The 22,442-nt window shown below is 42.0% G+C and overlaps 1 protein-coding gene across 2 annotated transcripts in view; it reads right to left on the reverse strand.

Annotated features, from left to right (window-relative positions):
- The window catches only part of slc38a9 (solute carrier family 38 member 9), a 30,495-nt gene extending 15,480 nt beyond the window's left edge, over nt 1-15,015 (reverse strand). For both annotated transcript variants that reach the window (XM_029710374.1, XM_029710373.1), the window contains exons 1-6: nt 14,903-15,015; nt 6,457-6,590; nt 3,054-3,183; nt 1,374-1,492; nt 996-1,059; nt 64-157 (exon numbers count right to left, since the gene is read on the reverse strand). In XM_029710374.1, coding sequence (XP_029566234.1) covers nt 64-157; nt 996-1,059; nt 1,374-1,492; nt 3,054-3,183; nt 6,457-6,551 — 502 coding nt within the window. In that variant the 5' untranslated portion in view covers nt 6,552-6,590; nt 14,903-15,015. The remainder of the gene's footprint in view (nt 1-63; nt 158-995; nt 1,060-1,373; nt 1,493-3,053; nt 3,184-6,456; nt 6,591-14,902) is intronic.
- Nucleotides 15,016-22,442: the final 7,427 nt, after the last annotated feature.

Genomic DNA, 22,442 nt, shown 5'->3' on the forward strand with positions numbered 1-22,442 from the left:
AGGGGCACCGTCCCACATATACAAGGGTAGGGGAAACACTTAAGTCACTGCTGATGGTCTTACGTATTGACTTGGGTGATTTGAGCACTCTGAGACAGCAGTAGAGGGTCAGTAGACCCATAGAGATCAGGAGAATGATGCCCAACGTGAACCCTGCCTGCAAGGAGAAGAGACAGGTCAGTGGGAGTAGGCTACACATTACACTTTAGCCTGGTCCCAGATCTGTATAACCATGTTTACTATGACAACATCAGTAGTAGTTGGCAAGACAGCACAAACAGATCTGGGATCAGGCTAAATAACACTTACCAAGGAGACATTGACTAATATGTGGGCTATTACTTACAGTGTTGTATGGTAGATTTGCAATATGACTATTCAGTTAGGATAGAGAAATGAATCCCGATTACCTGCTTCATCCCCCCATGGTATACTGAGTATAGATGAATTACCTGCTTCATCCCCCATGGTATACTGAGTATAGATGAATTACCTGCTTTATCCCCCCATGGTATACTGAGTATAGATGAATTACCTGCTTTATCCCCCCATGGTATACTGAGTATAGATGAATTACCTGCTTCATCCCCCCATGGTATACTGAGTATAGATGAATTACCTGCTTTATCCCCCCCCATGGTATACTGAGTATAGATGAATTACCTGCTTCATCCCCCCATGGTATACTGAGTATAGATGAATTACCTGCTTTATCCCCCCATGGTATACTGAGTATAGATGAATTACCTGCTTCTTCCCCCCATGGTATACTGAGTATAGATCAATTACCTGCTTTATCCCCCCATGGTATACTGAGAATAGATGAATTACCTGCTTTATCCCCCATGGTATACTGAGTATAGATGAATTACCTACTTTATCCCCCATGGTATACTGAGTATAGATGAATTACCTGCTTTATCCCCCATGGTATACTGAGTATAGATGAATTACCTGCTTTATCCCCCATGGTATACTGAGTATAGATGAATTACCTGCTTTATCCCCCATGGTATACTGAGTATAGATGTCCCCATCATCGTGTTCCATATGGCAAAACTAAGAGGAGAAAATCCCCATGGTTATTTGGAGCAATCATACAATTAGATCAGCTACAGTACATGTAAACCTATCAACTTGACGTAAAGAGGTAAGATAATAAACCTACCAACTTGATGTAAACAGGTAAGATAATAAACCTACATGTAAACCTACCAACTTGATGTAAAGAGGTAAGATAATAAACCTACATGTAAACCTATCGACTTGATGTAAAGAGGTAAGATGAGTACAGTGTGATATTTTGTACAGGGATTTAGCACCATGCAACTAATCTATGGAGCAAATATCAGTGGTGATGGTTGAGCGCTTACATAGTGACGATGCTTGGGTTTTTGGCCCCTCCGTCCCCTCCAGTCACTTTGAAGGCCATCCCCAGAGGACTGTACACGTAAAGCTCCTCTGGACAGGGGATCACATGGTCTGGAGGGCTCTGACATGGGGGGGGGGAAAAATAGTTATCTTCTGTTTGGTGCCTAATGAACATGACCCAGGGCTGAATCTACAACCACCTCACTTACTAAGGGCTAAGCTCTAACCAAATCAATAGGACATAGGAGTCTAATGTACACACAGACGGTCCAGTGACGTGTGCTTTGGCAGCCACAGCACAGTGAAGCTACATACCAAGCATTACTGATTAACGACTTCCTAAAGGGTCTATCAGAGTACCAAACGTGCACGCACAGCGGTCTTCTAGAATATTGGACCGTTGGCTTTCATACTTTTCAAATCCTCAGCGCAGCTCAAAACTATTTCTCCAACTTTCAACACATTCAAATGAATGGAGGGTGCGTATCGGAGATGCGCTGGTTGGGAATTGTGGGGAGGTGCGCATTCGTGCTGTGCGTCCCCCTGCGGATGGTGGTCTCATAGCCACGTCACAATGGGACGCCGGACTATCGCGTCTGTGGATAATGATTTACACTCTCTTTAGGTAATGGTGCTATTCTCTGTGAAACCTTACAGGTTATGGTAGTGGATGATCAACTGCTTGTCTGAAAGCGATCAATTTGAAGCGGAAGGCTGTAAAGGCGTCAGCATGCTTCAGTTCGGCTGGCGCCTAGATGAACCGATCGAGTGTGTTTACATACTCCCTTAAGACACTTTCACTTGAAATACATGGAAAAAGCAGCAATAGTACTTTGTCCATTTTGAGATACCGGAGTCAGTATACACTTCCTCAAAATAGTCTGAATGAATCTAAGATAAAAAATAAAAAAAACAATCTGTCATTAAATTTTGCTGAGAAGATCTTAGTTGCACAATTTTACATCTAAGATGTTTGGTGCAGTGTTTCTCAATGAAAAAATATGAATGAATGATGCATGTCTCTCGAATGAAAGACTTTATTGAAGAATCCCAACTGTTGACCAATCGCAGACGAACGGGGCGTAGACTTCGGCTTGCCTCGAGAGGAAAGAAATATGTGTGCCGGAACAGCCCCAAAAAAACTTGACCGAAGTCCAAAATGTCACAAAAAGTCGTCATGACACATGCAAACTCTTCCGAACGGTTTCGCCTGGGAAGCATGCCTTAAGGTTATTGACACGGCCAATTGTTGTTACGAGACAAAACAGGGCTTTTATTCGCCAGAGTGGCGGGACTGTGTAATATGCCATACTAAAACCCATTCTCAACAGATCACTGCAGGAAAAATGAAGCCATTGACAATTGCTTATCTACTCTCCTAATGATTGCCCACTCAATTGGCACGCAATTCTCCACAGTATACAAGTGGCATGAAAACAGGTTCCTGTGTGCAAGCTACCAGCTTTAAGTGTACGCGCTGCTGGATTGGGTGTTGATGAATACTATTTAAACCACTTCATATACAGCAAGTCTGATCAATAGGAATACTACTAATAATATGCATCTACTGGTCTTAAAACAGGTGTGTATGTACGCGCATGTGGTGAGTGTGTCGTACCAGAAGTCTGTCAGTGTGTGTGTGTGTGTGTGTGTGTGTGTGTGTGTGTGTGTGTATAGACTACCAGCAGTCTGTCGGAGGCGGCAGTGAGGCGGCTGTAGTAGTGCACTCTGCTGCTGAGGACAGAGGCCTCTGCTGACACCCTCTCAGAGGGGTCATTCTCCACTATATTCCGATGCTCCACGTGGAAAGGCCTGAAGACAACACAAACAGAGACAGATTAGCCTAAATGACTTAAATAGTTTACTGTAAAATGATCCACCTTCTTTGGTTACATGGATCCAGTTTGAATACTTTTTTTAAAAAAGCTGTATTTTCTTGAGAAACCCACTGACATAACATGGTGAACACAAGGGAGTGAAACAATGCCTATCCACACACACTTAAAGTACAGATCAGTGATTATCTCAAAGAAGGGAGCAACGAAGGAAACATTTGAAAAGGTATTGGATGGAACCAGGTCCACCCAGTACAACACCATAATGGAACAGCCCTGATTAAATGAGCAAGAAGATCATTTTCAAAAATTTCCAGAACCAATTACACAACCTTTCCTAAAGCATTGTTCAGGACACGTACGTACATACATATGTATATTTCGGTACGTGTGTGTATATAAATCTATGTAAGTATGTATGTATATATACATTCATAGATTTATACACACACATACACACACACACACACACACACACACACACACACACATACATACATAGCTCAAAAAAATAAAGGGAACACTTAAACAACACAAATGTAACTCCAAGTCAATCACACTTCTGTGAAATCAAACTGTCCACTTAGGAAGCAACACTGATTGACAATAAATTTCACATGCTGTTGTGCAAATGGAATAGACAACAGGTGGAAATTATAGGCAATTAGCAAGACACCCCCAATAAAGAAATGGTTCTGCAGGTGGGGACCACAGACCACTTCTCAGTTCCTATGCTTCCTGGCTGATGTTTTGGTCACTTTTGAATGCTGGCAGTGCTTTCACTCTAGTGGTAGCATGAGACGGAGTCTACAACCCACACAAGTGGCTCAGGTAGTGCAGCTCATCCAGGATGGCACATCAATGCGAGCTGTGGCAAGAAGGTTTGCTGTGTCTGTCAGCGTAGTGTCCAGAGCATGGAGGCGCTACCAGGAGACAGGCCAGTACATCAGGAGACGTGGAGGAGGCCGTAGGAGCAGGAGGACCGCTACCCAGCAGCAGGACCGCTACCTCCACCTTTGTGCAAGGAGGAGCAGGAGAAGCACTGCCAGAGCCCTGCAAAATTACCTCCAGCAGGCCACAAATGTGCATGTATCTGCTCAAACGGTCAGAAACAGACTCCATGAGGGTGGTATGAGGGCCCGACGTCCACAGGTGGGGGTTGTGCTTACAGCCCAACACAGTACAGGACGTTTGGCATTTGCCAGAGAACACCAAGATTGGCAAATTCGCCACTGGCGCCCTGTGCTCTTCAGAGATGAAAGCAGGTTCACACTGAGCACGTGACAGAGTCTGGAGACGCCGTGGAGAACGTTCTGCTGCCTGCAACATCCTCCAGCATGACCGGTTTGGCGGTGGGTCAGTCATGGTGTGGGGTGGCATTTCTTTGGGGGGCCGCACAGCCCTCCATGTGCTCGCCAGAGGTAGCCTGACTGCCATTAGGTACCGAGATGAGATCCTCAGACCCCTTGTGAGACCATATGCTGGTGCGGTTGGCCCTGGGTTCCTCCTAATGCAAGACAATGCTAGACCTCATGTGGCTGGAGTGTGTCAGCAGTTCCTGCAAGAGGAAGGCATTGATGCTATGGACTGGCCCGCCCGTCTGGGACATCATGTCTCGCTCCATCCACCAATGCCACATTGCACCACAGACTGTCCAGGAGTTGGCAGATGCTTTAGTCCAGGTCTGGGAGGAGATCCCTCAGGAGACCATCCGCCACCTCATGAGCATGCCCAGGCGTTGTAGGGAGGTCATACAGGCACGTGGAGGCCACACACACTACTGAGCCTCATTTCGACTTGTTTTAAAGACATTACATCAAAGTTGGATCAGCCTGTAGTGTGGTTTTCCACTTTAATTTTGAGTGTGACTCCAAATCCAGACCTCCATGGGATGATAAATTGGATTTCCATTGATTATTTGTGTGTGATTTTGTGGTCAGCACATTCAACTATGTAAAGAAAAAAGTATTTAATAAGATTATTTCATTCATTCAGATCTAGGATGTGTTATTTTAGTGTTCCCTTTATTTTTTTTAGCAGTATATTATACATACATACATACATACATACATACATACATACATACATACATACATACATACATACATACATACATACATACATACATACATACATACATACATACATACATACATACATACATACATACGGAGTCTGTGTGTGAGTTTCTGTGCGTGCGGGAGGGGGTTGTTCTGGGATAAGTCTGCAGCAAAGCAATGCTGCATCTTTCTAATAAATCAACCTATCATCTTGTTAGTATTTGTGAAATACCAAAGTGGATTAATCCACTGGGTGCCTGGGTTGTGATGCGGCCTGAAACAATCCCTGGGTGAAGTGAGGGCACAGAGGGCACGCTGTAGACTTCAGACACTGACAGATCATTGCTCTTCTGAGGAAGCACAGTACGGTTTGACCGTCTTCCCCTTTTCACTCTATTGTGTCAAACCAAACTGTGCTGATACTAATGGTGGGTGGTAACCAGACCAGCTCGGAACAGCTTGGTTTGGCTTGGCTCGGTTCAGCTCAGGTAGCCTAGTGGTTAGAGCGTTGGACTAGTAACCGAAAGGTTGCAAGATCGACTCCCTGAGCTGACAAGGTAAAAATCTGTCGTTCTGCCCCTGAACAAGGCAGTTAACCCACTGTTCCTAGGCCGTCATTGAAAATAAGAATTTGTTCTTAACTGACTTGCCTGGTTAAATAAAAGTTCAAATAAAAATGTTTTAATAAATTATTGTGAAAAGACTGTTACACCAGGAACTAACCAAGTTAAATAAAAGTGAAGGGCTTCTCCTGGCTAGTAAACAACTCACTAGCATGCTGGGGGTAGCTGGGCTAATGTGCACAGTAGATTCACATGCAGTCATAACTCTCAGAGTGGATCTATATGGCTTTAGAAAAACATTTGTGGCACTGTCATGTGAAAGCAACGCTAGTTCCAATTGTGTGGCACATGAGCTGTCAGTGATTAACTTGAATGGGCCAAATACCTTTTCCTGTCAGGTTAGAGATCTCACTTGAATTTACAGATGGAAGCTTGAAAATATTGAGTCAAACCATTTGTGAGGTAAGATTAGGAAAACAAATGCTCAATAACAGACAAAATACTAGTATTATTATAATCTTATCATAAAACGTTCATACAAAAAGCTGTGTAGGCTTATTCCGTCAGATTTTCCGCTGTGAGGTACTCCAGCGCACCCAGTACAAATGAGATTATGAAATCGCCTACCTCCTTGCCCCTCGGTCCAGTGAATCTGTGGAGCCTTTGTCTGTGTAGCTTCCTCTACGCACTGAGTCCAGTAGTGGTTTATTGTCCTCCTCCATGATGCTTTATGCTTTAAATCAGTGCCTTACAGTCTTCACCTGAGTGGAGAAGAACAAAAATTCAACCATTTTAGATTTTAAAGTGTTAATACTTCCATCCACCAACTTATCCCAACTGTAAAAACTAGATATATCCTTTAAAGCTTTGTGGTTACACAGCTTGGTTTCTCGTTGCTTCACAAAAGCGTTTCATTGATAAAGAATGACTCCTAATATGCCCTCCTCAGGAAAATCCATTACAGAGCTGCCTGCTACTGCATGACTCATTAGGGGTCAGAGGTGAGAACTCACATGCCACCTAACCTCGAGCGAGGACAATCCAACAACAACGCATGCCGCTCTTCATTTTGATCAAGGGCTTGTGGCGAACAATTTAATACAGCGAAACCTCTGTCACCCCGAAGTGGACACATTTTTACACTGGCCCATTAGATTGGCCTATCATTAGATTACCTCCATTGTTAACAAAAATACTGGACAAGGCCTTATGATGTTATGTAAGAAGAGTACTTTAGTGTCCAATGGTACTGTTGCAAATCTGTATCGGCTACATTAAAATCACACTGATTGGTCATTGTGTTGAGTTGGGACAAATATAATCCACTTACAACGAGTAGGCCCGCTGTAGCCTTTAGCCAATTAAAAATAACATTTTAGATTGCATTACAGTAGACTAGCCTAACTCAAATCTGTTAAGTATCATCATCCAGAACAACAACAAAAAAATACCAATCAACAACAATAATGACCTGCTAATGAAATTAGGATTTGGGACAAAATACCAACCAAATCATTTAACTTATCTACAGAGTGATCTGGAATAGCACCAATTTCTTAACATTGTTATTATTTATTGAAGAATTTGTAAAGGCTAATATGTCATTTACCATTACAGGTTACATGGAAGATAAGGTCATAGGTACCCCAGTTAAACATGGGAAAATAGCTGTTATAAAACATATTGAGAGCGTGTATGTACAACTATGTAGACTGTAGCCTAACTTGCAGAACATATGCCACTTCCAGGAAGTGTTAGTTCACAGCTCCGTCTTACGTTCCTAGCGAGGGAGACACGTACTCGAGGCTTGGCAGTGACAGTGACACACTTAAGGTAGCCAAAATGCCACTGTATCTTATAACAGAGCAATCTTATCACCAGTGTCAGATAAACAATATCTAATTGTCCTATTGCCTAAAGGCTGTTCTAACAACAAAAACTTAAAAAACATGACCTACAAAGCAGCTCAACAGTGTTCCCCCTATATTAATTTAGCAGTGGTGACCCACATACAAAAACACACATACATACACACATATATTTCCACCGAGACTCGCTTTTAAATGGATAATCATTGGCTCAATGACTAGAAGGAGTGATTAATACCTCTGAGGGTTTAGAGCTTAAAGTAGTCACCTCATACAAGTACTTGGGAGTATGGCTAGACGGTACACTGTCCTTCTCTCAGCACATATAAAAGCTGCAGGCTAAAGTTAAATCTAGACTTGGTTTCCTCTATCGTAATCGCTCCTCTTTCACCCCAGCTGCCAAACTAACCCTGATTCAGATGACCATCCTACCCATGCTAGATTACGGAGACGCAATTTATAGATTGGCGGTAAGGGCAGGGGCGGAAATCCCAGGGGGGACGGGGGGGACAATATGATTTGTCCCCCCCAATATATCACTGAAACATAACTATGTAAATTTAAATAATATTAATAATACGCAATGAAAGCAATGGTGCTGATTATAGGCACTTAATAGCGCGTTTTTAAGTTTCAAAAGATTGCGACCCCCCCACCCTTTGCCTCACAATGGTTTGATCCACTGCCAGTTCCTTAGTTTGCAAGGTAACAGAGGGGGTCGTGTCTACTGTCTGAAAGGCACTCAATGAACGTAACTGATGTGAGGTTAATCTAGTCAATCGCACACACACACTAGCTGAATATGCAGAGCTAGCGCGCAAATATTAACTATTAAGCTAGCTAGTTCCTATTCCATTTATGTGGCGTCATCAAAGATGGAATCTTTGCTATCGTCAATTTATTCCAAGATCAGCATGCAGATGATGTAAGTTAGTGCTTCAAAGTCCCTGTGATAAGGTTAGCGATAAACTGAAGTCCAAACTGAAAAGAACTACACTCTCTTCTACCATTGTCTTAAATATATTTAATGGTCTCGTTGCAAAAGCTAAATTGTCGCAAGGGAACTTTTATTTATTTATTTTATTTCACCTTTATTTAACCCGGGTGGCAAAGATTATAGCAAACACCACTGAAACTGAATTGGTGCTCGCTAGCTTTGCAAATTCAGCTATTGTTGGAAGCCAGCCAATATGAAACAAACTATTCAAATTACAAAAGGTTGCAGCATATGTTGTGTAAATGGTGAACTCATACAGCTGGCAACTCGTCATTTTAATCCGTTTCACATTTGCTAGCTACCTTTTAGATCGAAGCCCAAATAGAATGATAAAAGATAAGATGATGGGCTTCTATCTCCTACTGTAAATAACCTACACACTATGTGTGTAGCCAGCCAGGTAGAAAAATGGCAGAAAAATAAGACGGACATCAGAGTATTTTTCAGTACACCAAAACGCATAGTAAGAACCCTAGTAGCCTAATATCTCAAAGACTAGTTGATAAAATGTTCATAAGAAAGAAATGAAATTCTAATGGAAATGTTTCACAATGATGTCATTAGGCAGAGCAGGCAACAGATGGCACACAGACAGCAGAGTTGGGGACAGATATGCAGGGACAGACTGGCAGAGACAGGGAGTCTCAGGTAAGTTTGTTGAGTCTTTGTTTGGCAACATTATGAAAGGTTCTCAATTTTTTTGACTTGTAAAATAGGAACATAATTGGAAAATGCCATGGATACCCCCCACTCTCAACTTAAACTGGTGACTGAACTAAGATTTGTTAAAGGCAATGGTATTGCTGTTGTGATTAGTTGTGTAGTTTTGGGTACCGGTAGTTAGGAGTACGGCAAACACCTTATTTCTTTGGTTCCTCAATATACATTTACCATATTACAATGTAGGCTATGTGTTACAGCACTACTTTTGGTGTCCCCCTCAGGAATTGCTCTTGAGAAAATTTCATGTAATTGTCCCCTCCAAAGTTGATATCAGATTTTCGCCCCTGGGTAAGGGTGCTCTCGAGCAACTAGATGTTCTTTACCATTCGGTCATCAGATTTGTCCCCAATGCTCCTCATAGGACACATCGCTGCACTCTATACTCCTCTGTAAACTGGTCATCTCTGCATACCTGTCGCAAGACCCACTGGTTGATGCTTCTTTATAAAAACCCTCTTAAGGGGGAGTGAAGCCTATCTGAGATATCTCTTGCAGCCCTCGTCCTACACATACAACACCCGTTCTGCCAGTCACATTCTGTTAAAGGTCCCCAAAGCACACATCCTTGGGTCGCTCGTCTTTTCAGGTCGCTGCAGCTAGCGATTGGAACGAGCTGCAACAAACAATCTGGACAGTCTTCATTCAAAGACTCAATCATGGACACTTACTGACAGTTGTGGCTGCTTTGCATGATGTATTGTTGTCTCTACCTTCTTGCCCTTTGTGCTGTTGTCTGTGCCCAATAATGTTCGTACCCAGTGTTGTGCTGCTACCATGTTGCATTCATGCTGTCTTAGGTCTCTCTTTACTTAATGTTGTGTTGTCTCTTGTCGTGATGTGTGTTTTGTCCCAAATTTTATTTAATTTATTTTAAATCCCAGCCCCTGTCCCCGCAGGACGCCTTTTGGTAGGCCATCTAACTGACTTGCCTAGTTAGATAAAGGTTAAATAAACAAAAATAAAATAAAAACAATGCAGTTCAAGAAATAGAGTTCAAAAATAAAAAATAAAATTCTTAAGTCCTAGTTTGAGTATGGTGATATATCTAGAAATCAGATGACATAGAGCAAGGTACAGCAAAAGTGACTTTATATTGGTTTCAACGTGGGAATACTATGCACTTTTAAGATGGACCCTTAGTCGTAAGTGCAATCAGCCAAACCTGATTTTTACAGAAAAACTTTATTTCTCTCAATTAAATTATCTACAGATCTCAAACCAACCCTGTTTTTTCATCACAACAATTACATTTTCATTCTTATGGATTTTATGTAAAAATACAAGCTCAAAAAACATAGGGCTATGATCTTATTCACTCGTACGCAACCTACCGTCTACTAGCATGACCTAGAGAACTGAAATCACCTGTAGAAAAGTGACTGATGTCCCTAATCCATGACACACCCATTAGAATGTTATCTGATAAATAATGATCTAGTCTGATGTGTACTTTGACCTCTACTATTAAAAGCACATTTATTTTATCAAAAATCTATCTACAAATATTTATCCTATTACAGCTGTGGCTATTAATTCACATACAGATAACATTTTCAACAGCTTCCAGTCCAAATGACATATACAGTGGGGGGAAAAAAGTTTTTGATCCCCTGCTGATTTTGTACGTTTGCCCACTGACAAAGAAAGGACCAGTCTATAATTTTAATGGTAGGTTTATTTGAACAGTGAGAGACAGAATAACAACAAAAATATCCAGAAAAACGCATGTCAAAAATGTTCAAATTGATTTGCATTTTAATGAGGGAAATAAGTATTTGACCCCCTCTCAATCAGAAAGATTTCTGGCTCCCAGGTGTCTTTTATACAGGTAACGAGCTGAGATTATACAGGTAACGAGCTGAGATTAGGAGCACACTCTTAAAGGGAGTGCTCCTAATCTCAGTTTGTTACCTGTAAAAAAGATACCTGTCCACAGAAGCAAACAATCAATCAGATTACAAACTATCCACCATGGCCAAGACCAAAGACCTCTCCAAGGATGTCAGGGACAAGATTGTAGACCTACACAAGGCTGGAATAGGCTACAAGACCATCGCCAAGCAGCTTGGTGAGAAAGTGACAACATTTGGTGCGATTATTCGCAAATGGAAGAAACACAAAAGAACTGTCAATATCCCTCGGGCCTGGGGCTCCATGCAAGATCTCACCTTGTGGAGTTGCAATGATCATGAGAACGGTGAGGAATCAGCCCAGAACTACACGGGAGGATCTTGTCAATGATCTAAAGGCAGCTGGGACCATAGTCACCAAGAAAACAATTGGTAGCACACTACGCCGTGAAGGACTGAAATCCTGCAGCGCCCGCAAGGTCCCCCTGCTCAAGAATACATATACATGCCCGTCTAAAGTTTGCCAATGAACATCTGAATGATTCAGAGGACAACTGGTGAAAGTGTTGTGGTCAGATGAGACCAAAATGGAGCTCTTTGGCATCAACTCAACTCGCCGTGTTTGGAGGAGGAGGAATGCTGCCCATGACCCCAAGAACATCATCTCCACCGTCAAACATGGAGGTGGAAACATTATGCTTTGGGGGTGTTTTTCTGCTAAGGGGACAGGACAACTTCACCGCATCATTTGACGGGGCCATGTACTGTCAAATCTTGGGTGAGAACCTCCTTCCCTCAGCCAGGGCATTGAAAATGGATCGTGGATGGGTATTCCAGCATGACAATGACCCAAAACACACAGCCAAGGCAACAAAGGAGTGGCTCAAGAAGAAGCACATTAAGGTCCTGGAGTGGCCTAGCCAGTCTCCAGACCTTAATCCCATAGAAAATTTGTGGAGGGAGCTGAAGGTTCGAGTTGCCAAACGTCAGCCTCTATGTAATTTTCAATAGCTTCCAGTCCAAATTACATATACAATACATCTAAAACCACTTGATGTTAGGTCACTGACCTCCCTCTGTCATAGTACACCCATTAGAATTTCTATTTTTAATTTCACAGATTATGGTTATCCCCCCCACCTTGATTCTATAATTATTTCTGTTATTACTGCTTTGGTTACAAATTCACATACAGATCTCTATTCTTTATTTTCCCAAAAGATGAACGGTGCAAAGTACAGACAGATCCATGATGAAAACCGTCTCTAGAGCGCTCAGGACCTCAGACTGGGGCAAAGGTTCACCTTCCAACAGCACAACAACCCTAAGCACACAGCCAAGACAACGCAGAAGTGGCTTTGGGACAAGTCTCCTTGAGTGGCCCAGCCAGAGCCCAGACTTGAACCCGATCTAACATCTCTGGAGAGACCTGAAAATAGCTGTGCAGCGATGCTCCCCATCCAACCTGACAGAGCTTGAGGGGATCTGCAGAGAAGAAATGGGAGAAACTCCCCAAATACAGGTGTGCCAAGCTTGTAGCGTCATACCCAATAAGTCTCGAGGCTGTAATCGATGCCAAAGGGGATTCACAAAGTACTGAGTAAAAGGTCTGAATACTTATGCAAATGTGATATTACAGCTTTTTTTATTTTTAATACATTTGCAAAAATATCTAAAAACCTGTTTTTTGCTTTGTCATTATGAGGTATTGTGTGTAGATTGATGAGGGGGAAAAAATTATTTAATCCATTTTAGAATACTGCTTACAGTTAGGCTACAATACAGACCTCACTTGGTTTGCCAAATGGGAAAGGCTGTGCTTGTTAAAACATTCATCACTGTAATTTAACTAATTTTAACACTCAATAACCGTCAACTAATCCAAACAGGTTAGGCTTGCCTAAAGTCACAGTTGCCAGTGTTGTTCTTGTTATATTTTTTAGAATGCATGAGGCGTTTGTGGGCGTCTTTCATTCTCTTGAACAATCAGAAGCTATAAATCGTGTCTCGGGTGTATAGTCTGCGTGGTGATAAATTCATTTTATCATAGGCTCACCATTAACTTCAAACTAGTTAATTAGTTTGGAATGGATATAACAGCCTATAGGCTACTTGTCGATACTAGAGTCAGACGTCATGTTTTAACCTAAATGCATGATAGGCTGCTATATCAACGCATTTAAACTTATTTCTTTATTAAATAGGATTTTATTGAGTTCATATTGTTAATTTCACAATAGCTTACTAGTAAAGCAAAAACAATATAGGTTAATTTGTCTCCTATAAACTTTGCACAGTAAGTAGCCACACCCAGAGTGAGGTCAGAGAGCGTGTCAGCCTGAAGGAACCGTCCCTTTTGACCAGAGTGAATAAAAGGATTGGTAAAGAAATTAACATTTAGACCAGAGGCGCTATCTTCTGTATGCTGATTGGCTAAAACACATTAAGTTAAGAAATTCTGCAATTAACTTTTAACAAGGCACGCCTGTTAATTGAAATGCATTCCAGGTGACTAGCTCGTGAAGCTGGTTGAGAGAATGCCAAGCATGTGCAAATCTGTCATCAAGGCAAAGGGTGGCTACTTGGAAGAATCTCAAATATAACATATATTTTGATTTGGAATGAGTAGGTGTGTCCAAACTTTTGACTGCTACTGAATGTGTCATGTGTTTAGGAAGCTATTGAAAAACTATGTGAATGAATATCTAAAGCTGTATAAGGAAAAGCATTTGTGGAGAATCAAAGGGGAGGAATTAAAAGTAACATAAAAGGCCTAGCTTTCATAAGAAATATACCTATAAAATCAGGGAAGTGGTGAACTGGAATTCTAATGAATGTTGCATGCGTCAAGGGGTTCAGTGACTTCACATTATGTGGTTTTAAATCTCCATTTTACCTAGATAGGAAGCTTTTGAAAAGTAGTCTTGTAAATGGGTCAAATATAGCACAGTAGTTATAGGTAACTAATAAAAATGTTGGCCCATGTAGCAATTGGATGCCCTATGCCGTGTGTAATCTTCATATGGCTAACAGTTCTGGATGGGAATGCAAAAACATGTTTTTTTGCTTACGTGCAATCACCGGTATTGCACTTTTACGACAGTCCCTAAAACACCTGCGTGCCAAAAACAGCATATTGCCCAATTTCCCGTCTGTTAAGTACCGTGTTCGACTATCGGTAAAAACAAATGGTGTTTCGTGCGCTCTACAGTAATATGATACTAGATATATCACACTCATCTTCCGTCGGAGAGGAATGAAGCTCATTTAGTGGGCAAGGTTTAATTATGAGAAACAGCTACTGTAGCTTGCTATGTTATCGATAGCAATTAATTGATATTACATACACCGCATACTTACTCAATAGCCACCTAACCAAGAATCTCCTTGACCACCTATGACATACCTAGCTAAGGGATAACAAACAAACTGGTGGTGTGAAAACATATGTTACCTAGCTAGCTACAGGAACGTAAGTAGCCAGATAGTGTAGCGAGCCAGGGGGCTGGCTATTTGAACACACAAAACAGCTTCTAAAACAATTTAACTAAATAAACCTTGTTACCTCGAGGTTGTGTTTTAGTCCAGCTTTGCAAACGTATCTACTACACATTATAAAAATGTCCGATACTCACCTCTGGAAGGCTGCCCGTCACGAAGACCGCTTGCCCGAACGGACAGTTTAAAAAAGAAAACAACACGAACGTTTCGTGAACATTCTTCTTCTTCTATAATATTATAGCGGTCCGCAAACAAATGTTAGGTGCATGTCGCCACCTACTGTACAATCTATTATACATGGTAAAAGACGATACAAAATTAGGAAAAAGTTAAACTACCGTCATTAATAGTTTAACCCTATCTAATCCTACACCTGGTCGACGGCCTGGGAAAACAGAACATTACCCCCTCAACCAGTGGCGGTCACTGCCGTTTAAGATGAGGGAGGACCAGTGCGACTTGGGCAGGAGCTCACCAGAGCTGAGTACCAGCAACTCAAATGTCCAGTCCACTGCCTGAGCTCCCGGTCCTCTTATAAAACATTAGCTTAATATTATTGTGGAGCTCCTGCACCTAAATGTAAACAGTACTGGCACCCAAAATGAGTACCGGCACCTATTTCAGTCCAAGTCAAGCACTGGGAAGGACAATTATTTTAATGGGCATGGCCTTATTTCAATTGCAGCATATTGGATGACTGTCATTCAATGATAGCTCAATGTAACCCAGCTCAGCACCATTCACCCAGCTCAATGTAACATCGCTAGGTTTAGGCTACTACATGATACTCACATTTTTCCTATACCCATCATGAGGTTGTGACAAACTAACCTACGAATGAAAGTTTACAAAATAGGTGCACAGGTCGAGAGAACATTTTGAGTAATCAAGGTGACAGACAGTGACACATTCAATACCGCCTTGCACACTCTTGTCTGCATCGAGCTGATATAGGGTGTAATCATTAGTCCAACAGTTTCTATTGGACAAATTCCAGTATGTTTATCCCTGTTTCGTTCCGTTTGCTTCCGTTTAAGAAAAGTTAACAGAATCAGCGGAATGAATATATCCCCGATCACACGCAAACACAGTTTACTTTTATAGCAGTCACACACAAACAGCATGATCACTTTGCGCATTGTATAATTACTTCTCGCATCTATACGCTCTCCTCTCACCTTTTCCCTTCACTTGTGGACTTCAGTGCACAACATGTCAGCTGTCTGTGAACAGGTGAAAAAACCTTTCCAAGCCAAACCTTTATATCATAAACACTAACTGCTACACACAGCCTACATCGTTGTCACCATATTAGCTAATGTCATAGTCAACATAGTTACTTGAACTAACCCGCTAGATACAATCATGCAGTCCTTGTATTTAAAAAAAAAAATAATAATCTATTGTCTTTCTCTCTCTTGACTCAACTTCTCACCACATGTTATGCACTGCAGTGCTAGCTAGCTGTAGCTTATGCTTTCAATACTAAATTCCAGTAGCGGTGTGTGGGTAAAATCACTGAGGAAGCCAAGCCAAGCCAGTTAAAAAGCCAGATTACAACCTATGTTGTGAAAATTGTGTTGTTTGCTCTATAACCCATTCGTTCATACGCCACCGTGACATACAATAAGGCCGTGACAACAAAAACACAACAGTCACACAATGGCCGAATAAATTCAACTACACATACGTTTGTTTTATCAGCAACATCTGTCTGGTGAAATCAACAAATCAAAAATTGCATACAAACAGTTATTACCTGCAGCATGGTCAAGCAAGTTAATGTTTTCGACAGTTTACTAAAACAACTACTGAATTAGAACCACGGAGTTACTGCAAGGAAGCACAAAGACAACAGGAGCACTGCCTCCGCTGTGCCAGCACCATTTACACTTAAACATTTAAACATCATCAAATCAACACAGCTATATACAGTTGAAGTCGGAAGTTTACATACACTTAGGTTGGAGTCATTTAAACTCGTTTTTCAACCACACCACAAATTTCTTGTTAACAAACTATAGTTTTGGCAAGTCGGTTAGGACATCTACTTTGTGCATGACAACAATTGCTTACAGACAGATTATTTCACTTATAATTCACTGTATCACAATTCCAGTGGGTCAGAAGTTAACATACACTAAGTTGACTGTGCCTTTAAACAGCTTGGAAAATACCAGAAAATGATGTCATGGCTTTAGAAGCTTCTGATAGGCTAATTGACGTCATTTGAGTCAATTGGAGGTGTACCTGTGGATGTATTTCAAGGCCTACCTTCAAACTCAGTGCCTCTTTGATTGACATCACTGGAAAATCAAAAGAAATCAGCCAAGACCTCACAAAAAAATTGTAGACCTCCACAAGGTTCATCCTTAGGAGCATTTTCCAAATGCATGAAGGTACCACGTTCATCTGTACAAACAATAGTACGCAAGTATAAACACCATGGGACCACGCAGCTGTCATACCGCTCAGGAAGGAGAAGCATTCTGTCTCCTATAGATGAATGTACTTTGGTGCGAAAAGTGCAAATCAATCCCAGAACAACAGCAAAGGACCTTGTGAAGATGCTGGAGGAAACGGGTACAAAAGTATCTATATCCACAGTAAAACGAGTCCTATATCAACATAACCTGAAAGGCCGCTCAGCAAGGAAGAAGCCACTGCTACAAAACCGCCATAAAAAATCCAGACTAAGGTTTGCAACTGCACATGGGGACAAAGATCGTACTTTTTGAAGAAATGTCCTCTGGTCTGATGAAACAATAATAGAACTGTTTGACCATGATGACCATCGTTATGTTTGGAGGAAAAGGGGGGAGGCTTGTAAGCCGAAGAACACCATCCCAACTGTGAAGCACGGGGGTGGCAGCATCATGTTGTGGAGGTGCTTTGCTGCAGGAGGGACTGGTGCACTTCACAAAATAGATGGCGTCATGAGGAAGTAAAATTATGTGCATATATTGAAGCAACATCTCAAGACATCAGTCAGGAAGTTAAAGCTTGGTCGCAAATGGGTCTTCCAAATGGACAATGACCCCAAGCATACTTGCAAAATTGCTTAAGGACAACAAAGTCAAGGTATTGGAGTGGCCATCACAAAGCCCTGACCTCAATCCTATAAAACATTTGTGGGCAGAACCTAAAAAGCGTGTGCGAGCAAGGAGGCCTACAAACCTGACTCAGTTACACCAACTCTGTCAGGAGGAATGGGACAAAATTCACCCAACATTTTGTGGGAAGCTGGTGGAAGGCTACCTGAAACGTTTGACCCAAATTAGACAATTTAAAGGCAATGCTACCAAATACTAATTGAGTGTATGTAAACTTCTGACCCACTGGGAATGTGATGAAAGAAATAAAAGCTGAAATAAATCATTCTCCTATTATTCTGACATTTCACATTCTTAAAATAAAGTGGTGATCCTAACTGACATACGACAGGGAATTTTTACTAGGATTAAATGTCAGGAATTGCAAAAAACTGAGTGTAGATGTATTTGGCTAAGGTGAATGTAAACTTCCGACTTCAACTGTATGCTTAATTTAATACAAACTTAAACAAACTTAAAGATACCAATCTACCTACCTCATCCTCATATTGTTTTTATTTACTTTTTTGCTCTTTTGCACACCAGTATTTCTACTTGCACATCGTCATCTGCACATCTATCACTCCAGTGTTAATTTGCTAAATTGTAATTACTTCGCTACTATGGCCTATTTATTGCCTTACCTCATCACGCCATTTGCACACACTGTATATAGACGTTTTCTATTGTGTTATTGACTGTACGTTTGTTTATTCCATGTGAAACTCTGTGTTGTTGTTTGTGTCACACTGCTTTGCTTTATCCTCACGGCACAACACCTCTCCCCATGTGACCTACTTGTTGTGTGTACTGACATGTATGTGGAAATGATAGATACACACACACACTACCTGTTCATGTTTTAAATGGATGTAAATTGTAAAGTATTTTGTCTGTAATGTCTTTTTCCTTGTGTGTCGGACCCCAGTCAGACTAGCTGTCACCGGTTAGACTAGCTGTCCCCGGTTAGACTAGCTGTCCCCGGTTAGACTAGCTGTCCCCTTCATTGCAAAACAGTGTGTTTTAAACAATTAGTTGGTGACGTGAATATATTTAATATAGTTTTATCTAAAAATGTTTACTTTTTTCATGTTTCAGAAATATTTTTTCCCCTGAAATTCACTGAGGAGGATGGTCCTCTGAGGAGCCTCCACTGCCTGCAACTCTTCTGCAGTAAAATCGCACAATCCCAAGTACTTCTCTGCAGCTTCCACCACAACCTCTATTTTCTGTGACTGGCTATAAACTCTTAGAAACCCCCTTCCTGAAACATACAGTATATTATTCCTATCACTCTATTGGCCTTGGCCTACTCACAGGAATCCTTTCAGGATCCCTCGCCATCTACCCATCTTCCTCTACTACTCTCTTCACTGCCTCAGTATACGAAACCTTCTGTACTACTCTGATCCTGGCAACCTCAACCTGCCTTTCTTTAACCGGACACCTCCGATTTGCAGCACAATGGGCATCCCCCACCGCTTACACACACAACTTTTTCCACCGATACTACACAGGTCTTTGTCTCATGCCCACCTGCACACTTCTAACATGGTGTGCATAGGAACCTCCTCCTACACACTCCTGCAACATGACCATAAACTTGGCACCTAAAACACCATAATGGTTTTGGGACAAAAGCTCTCATGGGATAATTGACACATCCTTACTTGACCATGTCAAGCAAAGCATCAAAACTCAGCAGGACAGATAGTGTCCTCTCCGTTTCATCACACTCTCCACCGGGTCATCATCACACCAAACAGCGGGTGTCACAGATACTGGGAATCTTACATTTCAGTTGATCTTCCTCCACACTTAACGCCACCCCGGTTATTACTGAATTTTTCCTTTGTAGAACGTTCCTTATTGCAAGAAACTATGTTGGAACTGTGTTTTTCAAATAAATGATGATTGCCGAATACTTTTGAAGGTACGCGAGGTATGTGATGTCATCGCGTAACTATGAACTCCACTCCACATTTCATTCTAAGTTCTTACTGCTTGCAAAAAGAAAAATCAACTATACAAATAATGTTTCTTTGCAGGACAAGAATTGGCCTGACTTTCAAGAATGCCTGAATTGCTTCGCCTTGCTTTTCTGGTTGGCTGGCAAGCGTAACAATTTAGAAGTTGATCCTGTAGTTCAGTGTTTCCCAACCTCAGCCCCCCCTGGGTGCACGTTTAGTTTTTTGCACTCTCACTACACAACTGATTCAAATAACCAACTCATCATCAAGCTTTGATTATTTGAATCAGCTGTGTAGTGCTGGGTCACAAACCTAGACTTTCTGATGGGCCGCCCCCAGGTGGTGAATGTAGGAAACAACATCTCCACTCTGCTGACCCTCAACACCGGGGCCCCACAAGGATGCGTGCTCAGCCATGACTGCGTGACCATGCACGCCTCCAACTCAATCATCAAGTTAGCAGATGACACAACAGTAGTGGGCTTGATTACCAACAATGACGAGACAGCCTACAGGGAGGAGGTGAGGGCACTCAAACTGTGTTGTCAGGAAAACAACTTCTCACTCAACGTCAACAAAACAAAGGAGATGATCGTGGACTTCAGGAAACAGCAGAGGGAGCACCTCCCCATCCACATGGATGGGACAGCAGTGGAAAATGTTAAGTTCCTCGGTACACATCACAGACAAACTGAAATGGTCCACTCACACAGCCTCTTCAACCTCAGGAGGCCGAAGAAATTTGGCTTGTCACCCAGAACCCTGTCAAACCTTTACAGATGCACAATCGAGAGCATCCTGTCATGCTGTATCACAGCCTGGTACGGCATCTGCACTACACCCAACCGCAAGGCTCTCCAGAGGGTAGTGCAGTCTGCACAACTCATCACCGGGGGCAAACTACCTGCCCTCCATGACACATATAGCACAGGAAGGCCAAAAAGATCATCAAGGACAACAACCAACTGAGCCTGTTCACACCGCTACTATCCAGAAGGCGAGGTCAGTACAGGTGCATCATAGCTGGGACTGAGAGACTGAAAAACAGCTTATATCTCAAGGTCATCAGACAGCTAAACAGCAAACACTAACTCAGAGAGGCCGCTGCCTACATTGAGACCCAGTCACTGGCCACTTTAATAAATGGATCACTAGTCACTTTAAACAATGCCACTTTAAATAATGCCACTTTAATAATGTGTACATATCTTACATTACTCATATCATATGTATATACTGTATCTTATATCATCTACTGCACCTTGTCTATGCCGCTCGGCCATCGCTCATCCATATATTTATATGTACATATTCTCATTCACCTCTTTAGATTTGTGTGTATTAGGTAGTTGTTTGGGAAACTGTTAGATTACTTGTTAGATATTACTGCACTGTCAGAACTAGAAGCACAAGCATTTCGCTACACTCACATTAACATCTGCTAACAATGTGTATGTGACCAATAACATTTGATTTGATTTGATCAAAATGTGCACCCAGGGGGTGCCCCATGACTGAGATTGGGAAACCCTGCTGTAGTTGACTGGTAGCCAGTGGAGTTGAGCCAGGATTGGGGTGATAACAGTCTGACTTTGGCAGCACTGTTATGGATTAGTTGGAGCCTCTGTAGTGATTTATCTGGGAGGCCCCCAAACAGCGCTTTGCCGTAGTTGATCCTAGAGAAGATTAAAGGCGTGGATGAGTGAGGGGATTTGATTAATCTGGCCCGGGTGCACGGGTAGGCGTGTTTTGCACCAGGAAAGTTGATTGCATTTGTTTTGGAAACGGACTGCCTCCCGGGTGTGAGCCAGGTGCCCCGTTCAAAGCCCACAGTGAAACAAAAGTGACATAATTAGCACGTGGAGTAATGAGTAGGATTCTGTGTTTTCACATGTAAAAGTCATTGCTTTTGATATTAAAAGCTTTATCTGCATTCCCAATGAAAACTAGTTTGAAAATTCAAACATAGATTTTATGGAAAACTGATGTATGTTCTGGATGATGCTCCATGCTGCCTTGTTGACAACATGACCAAGCGCCGCAGATTACTGTTCGGTTTAAGAAGGGTGCTCCTCCCTAACCGTTTTTGCCAGTTCACGTCAGGTGCCTCAGACCGGTGCCCCGCAGCTCAGCATAATCCAATCCTCACAGTTTCTTTGCATCTAGAGTGACGGTATGACCCAGACGATGTTTATAAGATGGAAAAATTATGTTTTACATATTTGTTTTATGTGGGCTTCAAAGGACAGAGAAGGATCAAACTTGAATCCTTGGTTGGAGGTGACAGAGGACAGGTTGATGATCTGGCAGTTGATTGTAGGACAGATGTTTTCAGCACTGGTGACCTGCTTGGGTGTCCCAATAAGCATAGCCTCAGTCTTGCTACTGTTCAACAGGAAGAAGGTCTCTGTCATCCATGCCCTGATGTCCTCTAGGCAGCTGATGAGTTTTGCTCGGACAGAGAGGGTGTCCGGTTTGGTGTTAATGTAGACCTATAGTCAGCGTAGCAGTGGAAGTGGATGAAACATGTAAATTAAAAACAGGATATGCCCCAACACTGACTGACCCCTGTGGGATGTCGCATGTGACAGTAGACTCCTCCTATTTAGACT

The sequence above is a fragment of the Salmo trutta genome, chromosome 23, assembly GCF_901001165.1.
Source record: "Salmo trutta chromosome 23, fSalTru1.1, whole genome shotgun sequence".
NCBI lineage: Eukaryota > Metazoa > Chordata > Actinopteri > Salmoniformes > Salmonidae > Salmo > Salmo trutta.